This window comes from Paroedura picta, chromosome 1, assembly GCF_049243985.1.
Source record: "Paroedura picta isolate Pp20150507F chromosome 1, Ppicta_v3.0, whole genome shotgun sequence".
In the NCBI taxonomy this organism is placed as follows: Eukaryota; Metazoa; Chordata; class Lepidosauria; order Squamata; family Gekkonidae; genus Paroedura; species Paroedura picta.
In genome coordinates this window covers 108,533,839-108,544,293 of record NC_135369.1, presented here as the reverse complement: position 1 = coordinate 108,544,293, position 10,455 = coordinate 108,533,839, and the positions used below count along the sequence as shown (strand labels likewise).

Below are 10,455 nucleotides of genomic sequence, written 5' to 3'. Positions count from 1 at the left end.
GCTCTACGCAGGCCTGCCCTTGTCCCTGATCTGGAAATTGCAGCTGGTGCAGAATGCGGCTGCTAGGATCCTCACTGAAACATCATGGAGGACCCATATTCAGCCAGTGCTGAGGCAGCTGCATTGGCTACCAGTTATAGCCCGGGTCAAGTTCAAGGTCTTGGTGTTGACCTTTAAGACCCTCAGCGGTCTAGGACCCACATATTTGAGGGACCACCTGGTGCCATACATCCCTGGCAGGGCTTTACGCTCTGCAGATGCCAACTTATTGACCATTCCAAGAACAGAAATCTTATCCATGGTTCCTCTTAATATTTGTGAAACCAGCTGGGGGGTGGAGTGTGTCGGGGATGTCCAAGTTGGAATAGGGCCAATCCCGGCCCCTACAGCTCCTGCCCTCCGTGCCCAGCCGCTCACCGCTCCACAAACCTACACACAGAAGTGCTTGCCCAGGGAGGCAAGTGTGCCTGCAGTACCCGCTGCACCAACGAGGGGCCGACTCATGAGGCCACGCAGAAAAGCCTGCGATTCCGCTACACACCAGCTGCCCGCCACCACCACTGACGAAGGGGGCCTGCCAACTGCAGCCGCACTATGGCGGCAAGCCCACCCACAAGCCGCCACACACCGCACCCACCTCTAAGTGGGCCACTCCACCCACCAAAACAACACCCCGGAGAGCACCACTGCCAACCCATGCGCCACGCACCCAGCATGACGAAGAGCAGGCAGGCCCGTGCGTGTTGCATCCCACCCCGCAGCCTCCACTTCACTCCCTCTCCGGCCCCCCAAGCCTGCCGCAGCCACCATCGGCATGATGGGCCTGCTGCCTAATTAAGGTATGTCCACCACTGGCCTGGGGCCCGACAAAAATAAAATACAAGAATTGACGTTAAATATTATTTGTGGATACTAACCTTTTTCAGTTCCCGTAAGCTGATGACTAGAAACACTGAAATTGCTGTGCTCATTATCTTTGTAGTCATGTTCTTCTTTCTCAGCAAATGGTGAAGGATTATCTCGCCGTGAATAGATAAACTGAGCAGCTATAACATAAACCAACAGTACAGTAGTTTCCTTTGTGTTCAGTAGTTGTTATATTGTCAGATCACCTGTGTATTTTGTACTTACAGATTTTATGCCATTTAGAAGAGTTCTAAATAAAAAAATGTAAATGTTTGTATTGCTAGAAACTTTCAGCCCACAACTCAAAAATAGCTTCCCCCCCCCCCTGCAAATTCAGTTTGTCTTGTTATAGCATCTTATTACTGCTGAACATTCAGCTTTCAGTTATAAGCACCCACAAGGTAGGCTTAAGGACTTTTCTTAAGTGTCATGATTAAGAAAACCTGTTTTTCATATAACCATCCTTAACACGCCCGCGGCGCCGCGGGCACCGCGGACTAAATAATTCGCTAAGCCCTCACGCGGAGGGCTTTGTCCGTGATGAGGAAGGGGCCGGATTGGCCCCTTCCTCCTGACAGACCATCGGCCGGGCCAATTCCTAACCTGCTGAAGGAAGCAACAGCGAGCCGCGCGGAGTGCGGCTCGCAGTTGCTTCCTTGAGGGCGGCATGACGCGTTGGGAGGCGCGAAGCGCCTCTCACCGCTTCAGCCCGCCCGCAAAGGGAACCCCCGGCAGCCGCGCGGACCACGGCTGCCGGGGGCTCCCTGCCCGGCGGGCTGACGCTGCGAGAGGCGCAAAGCGCCTCTTGCCACTTCAGCCCGCCCGCAAAGGGAATCCTTGGCAGCCACACGGAGCGCGGCTGCCGGGAGCTCCCTGCCCAACAGCCTGATGCTGCGAGAGGCGCAAAGCGCCTCTCGCAGCATCAGCCCACTGACAAACGGAGCCCCGGCAGCCGCGCTCCGCGCGAATGCCGGGAGCTCCGTGGTCTAGCGCCCGCTGCATTTAGCTGCAGCGGGCTTGATTGCTAGTAATTTTATAAAGCAGTAAGATTACTGGTACTAAGAATAGCAATCTACACAGAACATTACTATAGAAGGGAAATCTATGATAGAAATAGAATGTATTCACAATTTAGGTAATGTGTCATTTATTTAGGCCTACATTCCCTTTTTGTTGGTTTTACACTGCAGGATATGTCACAACATTTATTACTAGCATCAAAAGTAAAGTGGACAACATCCATCTCACATGACGGGTGGAGTATGGTTTGGACTAGTAATGGGGACACTGGTTTACAAATGCCCACTAGATCAGCCACTTTCTCACAGCCTTTCAAGTTTGTTATCAGGATAAAATGGAGGACAGGAGAGCCATATATGTTGCCTTGAGCTCTCTGGAAGGACGGGATAAACATGCAGTAAATAAATACTGTTCAAGCATCAAAAACAAACCTGTTGAAGGTGAAATACAATAATCATCCTCTACAGACTGTCCATAGAGATCATCTTCTTCGAAGTCTAAGAAACAAACACAAAATTAACTTTATTATAACTGGTTATATAATTTTCACATCTATATTATGTATTACAAAGTATACTGACTTAAACTAAAAAGATCTTTACTTTAATTCTTCCTCCAAGCTCTGATATAAGATAAATTAATTTCTGGAGATACTCTAATTTCTGACTATATATCTTTATTTTCAAGCTTCCTTGCATCTTCCCACTTTGTTTTCTTGGCTTCATCCTTGATGACTAAGCTATCTATTACCTTCAGCTTGGTGTAATGGCTAGGAGTGCGGACTTCTAATCTGGCAAGCCAGGCTTGATTCCGTGGTCCCCCACATGCAGTCAGCTGGGTGACCTTGGGCTTGCCACACCACTGATAAAGCTGTTCTGACCAAGCAGTAATATCAGGGATCTCTCAGTCTCTCTTACCTTACAGGGTGACTGTTGTGGGGAGAGGAAAGGGAAGGCAATTGTAAGCTGCTTTGAGACTCCTTCGGGTAGAGAAAAGCAGCATATAAGAACCAGCTTCTTCAGATCCAGTAATTCTCACTACAGGTTTCAATGGATAACTAAAATCATTCCCAAAGTGTACAGGCATTACACAAGAAAATAAAATTAAGGTATGCTAATTAGAAATAATAATAAGAAATAAGAAAGCCTAAACTTTGAGTGCAGAACTTTGTTACCATAGTCCAGTGAAGATAATTTTCTAATTTTATACAGAGATGTCAGCGCCAATACTCAACCATTGAAAATTATGCATATTTGCATTATCTGATTTATTAATGTAAAATTGCATACTATAGAATTTCAATAGTGGGGGTGAGCTCTAAAGGCTAGGCTGGTGATCACAAGCTTTGAACACTTTAAGTAAGCCAGCCTTTATAGAACTAATTCAGGGGTGGACTACAATTCCCATGAGCTCCTTGCCAGCATGGACATCTGAAGAGCCAGTTTAGCCACCCTTGACTATATCCTTAGAAGAAATAAAACCAAGAGCCATATTGTAAAATGATTTTCTATGGATTAGCCTATTCTTCACGAATTGTTCCTTTTTCTTCAAAAGGTTACAATCACACAACAATGCATGGGTGTTGGTTATAGAAACTTCATGGTATCTTTTTAAAATGACTGTGATGTCATAGTTAATTTCAAACAATGTCCTGAAGTATCAAACAAGACTGTCACAAAACAATAATATCAACAGGGAACAATGATGCTTCAAGGCCATCAAAGTTGAAATGAATATACTTGTAAAGAGGTAGGGATCAGAATATTATATTCCATAATTTTCTCAATAATTTGAAAATAAACTTATCATTCATCTCCTGGAGACTGATCTGAATGTTAATCAGGCTAAACAATCCACAAGATCAGGGGTGGCCAAACTGTGGCTCTCCAGATGTCCATGCTGAATCCCTAAAATGGTACCAGCTACAGCATATTCCAAACTGCAGTTACTAATTGAAACTGTAGGAACTTTGTAAAACTATGACTGACCATTTTTGGCACCTGAAACAATTAGTTTCATAAGACCAATGTCAATACTTGGAAAAATATCCAATTAGATATTTCATATTTTGTAACACTGGCTGCTATTCCTACATAAACCATGTCATCCAACGAAACTATGCATCTCCAAAGTTGCTTCATAAGTCCAAATCCAATGTAATGATTTAGAACAGTAGTTTCCAAGTGTTTTGGGGCTGCCACCACCTTAGCTTCCAGAATACATCCCTAGTGCCCGCTCCACACACATACAGATCCATACAAACACACACGTCTTTCCTAGTGTTAGGGCTATGGCAAATTCAAAACACACTATATTGCCTACATTTCTTTTTGATTGTTGTGTAGCAACCTTATTTTAGTCTGGGGGGGGGGAAATCACCTTATCGGTGGATGAATGCCTTTCAATCTATGCAGTTTTTGATTCTGAATACTGAAGCTTCATATGAAGTTGAATGAATAAAATACCTCTACTGCTGCCATCTTCTATCAGAAGGTAAAGAAGAAGAGTTGGTTCTTATATGCCGCTTTTCCCTACCCGAAGGAGGCTCAAAGCGGCTTACAGTCGCCTTCCCATTCCTCTCCCCACAACAGATACCCTGTGGGTGGGTGAGGCTGAGAGCCCTGATATCACTGCTCAGTCAGAACAGTTTTATCAGTGCTGTGGCGAGCCCAAGGTCACACAGCTGGTTGCATGTGGGGGAGCGCAGAATCGAACCTGGCATGCCAGATTAGAAGTCCGCACTCCTAACCATTACACCAAACTGGCTCTGTCTTGTTTGTCTTGTTTCTTCTGGCAATCCCTCAATGATCCCTCTTTTCTACCTAATGTTTTATGTTTCGTATGTATTTTAATTCTTTTTAAACTTCTTTTAAGATTGTTTTAATAACATATGTTAGAAAGCATAGGTTGATTTTAATAATTTTAGTATTTTACTTATTAGCTGCCTTGGCAGCTCATGTAAGGGCAACAAGGCAGGATATACATTTTGAAAATAAATCATAATTAAGGCAATCACTTGAAAAATTATGATATATATACTAGCACTGCAATATATATTAACTAATATGCTTGCTGCTGAGCTGTTCTACTGAGATGGTTCTATATCATTTTGGTTAGGTGTGCTTATTTGTAGAAGTACACACACAACCTAGAACTTAACTACAAAGCTGCATACAACTGGAGAGCTATCGTATCACCAGCAACCATTGTTCAATCATGTTTTTGTATGCAAAAGGGAAATTGGAAATCAAATTGCCCTCCACATGTCTACCTTGGATTCCTCAATACAAATTTTAAAGGGAAAGTTAGTATTTTATAGAACTGATATTATGTGGGAAACGTTTTCTTTTTAGTCATTTCTTTCCAGTAAGTTTTAGGTTACTTTTCCCAGTATAGCACTCTTACTTATTAGCATGGTCACACACAGAGAATTTCTATATTAGGGTTTTAATAGAGAAACTATCACATTTTATTTATCATTTATTTATTTATCATACTTATATACCACCCTCCCCGGAGGCTTTTGAATCATTTATTCTTCTACTCATTAAGTACAGAGCTTAGGAGGTGAATGGATAATGACACATACCAAAAAAAGGCATAATTAAAAACTGGAGGGAACATAATCCAACCAGAACAGCTGCCTTCGAACTTGTCAGACTTTAAGTAGCTAAGTTTCCACCACCATCTTTAAATGCCTTCTTCATACGGAGCATTTTACACAAGCAGAATGTGCAAAGTACTTTATACACTCCAGTGAAGGTTTTACTGTGAAACAAAAAGGAATGTACCCCCTTCCTTCCAGCAAAGGCCTCTGGGAAAGCTTACCAGCGCCAGGGCGTGAAGGAACCGCCACACCCCCATTTGTTCTGCACACACCCCAAGCAGCGAGTTACACTTGTGGTGATGATCATCCTTGGGCAGACTGTGTAGTTTGGGCTCGTTTGTTTAAATCCCCGTACCCTTAGTGGGCCGATCAGCAACCCGCACTGAGAGGATCAACTCCACCCATCTGAAGCTCCACTACGTCCGGCACACACAGTCGCCTGTCAAGGCCAGCTGGGCTGCCTGAGGTCTCTCTAGGGGCGCCGCTAGACCGAACGCGAGAAACGGGCCCCCTGGATCCTCGGGAACGGACCGACCCCCCCCCCCCGACCAGGCGTGGTGGTGATGGTGACGTCACTAACACTCCCTTCCCCTCCCCCCCCAGGCCTAGTTTGTCGAGGCGCCTGCCTAGTTTAAGCCTCCGCCGCTCTCTACCTTCATCGTAGTTATAGCCGCGCACGTTCCTGTGCCGGGCCATGGTGAACGCGGCGCTGTAGATGAGAAGCGGGGAGAGGAAGGCCTCTTACGCCCTTCGGAGGGGGCACCTATAACGCCCCCGAGTCTCCATGTTGTTGACCAGGGCCACGCTCCGCCCGCCTTTCAGACGGGCTTCTCGCGCATGCGCCAGTCCGCACGGTGTGCTCTTTTTTCGCCAGTGCCCATGCGCTGCGCCCCAGTACGTCCTAACGGCAAACGGCGCGCGCAGTAGATGGGGCGGGGGCGGGGGCGGGGGCGGGCGGGGGCGGGGGCGGGGGCGGGAGAGACTGACGAAGGGCGAAGCCCCTCCCTCTCTTGGCCTGGCGCGTCCTTGTTTGTTGCAGGCGGCCCGAGGGCGTCAGAGCGCGCTCGCTTGCCCGGCATCAAGCGACGCATCAGGCGCCTGTTCTCGCTCGGGGACCGCCTCCCACGCTTGCCATTTGGGTGCTGTGGTAGCCCCGAGGAGTGCGCGTCGTCCTCCGGCTGAAGTCCTCCGAAGTCCAGTGGGATTCGCCGCAGAAGAATGTGGTGCTTTCTCCCACAGCTACCGTTCTCCTCCGCACAAGGAATTATTGGTGTCCTAGTAGTGGCAAAGCGTATTTCCTCTTCGCTTGGCGAGGGGACGACCTGCTTCTCTGTACAGTTCTCTGCAGGCCATAAAAACGCAGCAGCACAGTCGTCAAGATACCCTCCTTGCAACACTGACCAAATCAGCTGGCAAATCATCATGGAAACAAAACAGTTTTGTTCATTCTGTGAAGCCGAATCCATGCATTACACACCAATCCCCTGAGAGGGTCAGCAGCTCTGCGTTGTGGAATTCCTGCAGGTTTTGAAGGCAGAGCTGGGGGGCTCTGGAATATAATGCCATATAATGTTGCAAAGCACCATTTTTTTCCCTAGGGGAGTTGAACCCTGTAGACTGGAGATGAACTGTAATTCCAGGAGATGTAAGGCCCCACTAGGAAACTGGGGAAAAATGAGAGGGACATGTATGTGGAGCATGTAGCCAAGAAGCAAAGAAACTGACAGACAGGCTTGTATAGTGCAAATCTTGTATCTTCTGCGTATACACTTCTCACAGTGCAAACAATGATTGTAAAGGGAACTGACTTTGGTCAAGCTGGCTTTTCAGATCCCACAGTTCCCACTTTGCACTAAGAGTACGTTAATACTATTTAAGTGCCACCTTCATTGTTTTCCCCAGAGAAGAGTTCCCTTTAGTGCCGGTTTAAAAGTGTTCATCCTAAGCATCATTTGTTTGGCTCTAGGCGTAGGCACTTTTTTAGGCATCAAAGCTTTAAGGCAACAGAGGGAGGCACTGGATACAACAGCAAACTATAACACCTGTTGTGTTTGTAGCCCTACCAAGGGCTGAACTTGAGGTCCAAGGCAGGATCCTCACCAGCACTTAATTGACTAATGTGCAGCGAGATCCTATCTGCCAGATCCAGTCAGTTTAAATGGAAACTGACCAATTGAGTGCACTGGTGGGAAGCTCTATTGTGTTGCTTGTGTATATATGTTGAGTTTTTGGGGGGGTTGTTGATTCAGTTCTCAGTTCTACTTGCACTATGCTGGGGCTCAAATCCTTACCGATGTCTGTGTCCACCTCTGAACCCACAGATCTAGCCCCTGTTATACAAATTCAAAGTATCACAAGAAATATTTTTCTTAGCTAGCTAAAGTCTGGGAGCCAAGAGGGAACAGCCTGGATTTCTCTGACCCCGCTTTTATTGACATAGTGACCACAGGTAGCGTTCAACCAGACCTAAAGACCCCTCTGGAGGGCATATTGGCAGTCCATGTGATGCTGTATGTCATCATGCTTAATAAAAGTCAAGATGGATTTCTCAGGGATAAGATTAATCTTATTTCTTTTTTGATGGCGTAACTAGTATATGGATATACTATATCCTGCATCTACTAAATTATATAGTATATTTTTAAGTAAGGCTTTTGATAAGGTTCCCCACAATATTCCTGTGAGAAAATTAGTAAAACAGGAATGGATAAGGTCAAATGGATTTGTAACTGGCTGGTTGATAGAACCAAAGGATGCTCTCAATGTTTCATCTTCATCTTGGAGAGAGGTGATCGGCAGTATACTGCAGGGTTCTGCATTGGGGCTAGTATTATTTAATATTTTAATGATTTGGATAAGGCAATAGAGGGTACATTAATGAAATTTGCAGATAACACTACATTGGGTAAGCTGGCTAATACCCCAGACGAAAGGACTACTATTCAAAGAGATTTAGGTGGATTAGAAAATTGGACCAAAGAAAACAAAATGAATTTTAATAGGGATAAGTATAAAGTATTATATTTGGGTAATAAAACTGATGCACAAATATAAGATGGGGAAGACATGACTTGATAGTAGTACATGTGAAAGGGACTTAGGAGTTCTGGTAGACAATAAGTTGAATATGAGCCAACAGTGTGATATGGAAGCTAAGAAAGCTAATGCGATAGTAGACTGCATTGCTAGGAGCATTGATTCTAGAGCAAGAGAAGTTAGAAAGCCACTGCATTGCGCATTGGTTAGACCGCATTTGGAATATCTTGTCCATTTCAGAGCGCCACAGTTCAAGAAAGATACTGACAAGTTGGAAATCATTTTCTGATGGTGACGGCTGTTCATAGATGGAATATACTGCCTCAGATAGTGGTGGACTCTCCTTCATTGGATGCTTTTAGGAGGAAATTTGATAAGTACCTGCAGGAGTGTATATATTTTTTTAAGTCCCTGAGAGGTTGTAGTAGGTGGTAGGCACTCTGTGAATGGAGAAGAGACATCACCACCTCCCTTTTATGGTATCCTTTGGGAGAAAATGTACTCTTGCACATGATTAAATAAATGGGGGGGGGGGGCTTTTGTAAATCAGTTGCTTTCGATCCACTACACATACTCACAATAATCTAGCCTTTATTTTGTTCAGTTCTCAGCCCTTTCTGACAGTTACCCAATAAAGAACTCAGGAGCAGCATGTGTGGTTCTCCCATCCTTCATTGTGTCCTGCTCATTGTGGGGGTGAACAGAGGAGAACACCCCAACTTGGAGCTTACCAGTGTTAATATTTTAAACACACATGAAAAAAGCCCTTGTGCTTACTGAATCCAAATGAACTTTCCCAAAGGAAGAAATATTGCAAGGGCTCTGGCTGGGTCAAGAGGAACCGATAAGCAAATCTGTATATTTATTTTGTAATCAGATAATAAAACAAGTTATTAATTACTATAATGACATTACTATCCTAAACAGAATTTATTTCAATGTATATGATTATAAAACAGCACAAAATTAACTTGTCAGCATATTATTTACTTTTTGCATAAGTCCAAACTATGAAGTTCAATCTCCCATTACTAGAACAAATATGTTATCTTTTACGGACTAATCAGCTATGACAGATGAACTCTCCAATGTATAAATCTACTTGAAAACCTATCTGATAAAAGTTCTTGCCTGCAGTATGATGATTCCTCTATATCAATGTGCTTGTCACTCAACCCTTTGAAAAAAATAATAGTAATACCACAAACTTGGGTGGATATTGAAAATATGTAAGGTCTTGATAATAAGACATTACCCACAAATTTGAATAGAAACATTACGAGGTAGTAATCGGGCAATGGTCTTCTAGTGTATTTTGTAGTAATATATACACATTTGTAGATACACAGGGCCTAAAGATTTCCATATGTGTGTATGCAAAATGTTGCATGCAGTTTTTCCTTAACAAAGAGATTGTTCCAATGTGTGAAGTGGACCTTTCTCAGAAACCTAGCACAAGTTGCTACCTCTCACTTTTAATTTTACCATTTATGTCTCTTATGTGGTTGTTGTGATGATAGTAAAGCAAACCTATGCTCCATGTAAATGGTTGCCTCTGCCACTTATGCAAAGTGACTTATATTGGCCTTCATCCTGTTTGCTTTGCCCTGGAGACAATTTCATATCCTACTTGTTTACCTACCTTCGATGCAGCTACAGTAAAGTGTTGTTAACTTTCCCGCCTCATGTTTTCTTAATCCTGGCAATGAAAGAATGCATGAGGTGAAAACTCATGAGAGGGTACTGTATATTTGCAGGCTTTGTTGAGAGTTGTTTCTGAGTGAGGAGGCCTGTACTTTTTGTATTATTTTTGATATTTGTATCACCAGAACTTGTGGGAGGTGGAGACGGTATGTGTAAGGGCTACCTATCACAAGGGAAATGAC

The 10,455-nt window shown here is 44.3% G+C and overlaps 1 protein-coding gene across 1 annotated transcript in view; it reads right to left on the bottom strand.

Annotated features, from left to right (window-relative positions):
- Positions 1-6,442, bottom strand: part of HBS1L (HBS1 like translational GTPase) — a 54,313-nt gene extending 47,871 nt beyond the window's left edge. The window contains exons 1-3 of the mRNA XM_077352165.1: positions 6,187-6,442; positions 2,358-2,423; positions 918-1,046 (exon numbers count right to left, since the gene is read on the bottom strand). Of these exons, the coding sequence (XP_077208280.1) occupies positions 918-1,046; positions 2,358-2,423; positions 6,187-6,229 (238 nt within the window). The 5' untranslated portion in view covers positions 6,230-6,442. The remainder of the gene's footprint in view (positions 1-917; positions 1,047-2,357; positions 2,424-6,186) is intronic.
- Between the last annotated feature and the right edge of the window lie 4,013 nt (positions 6,443-10,455).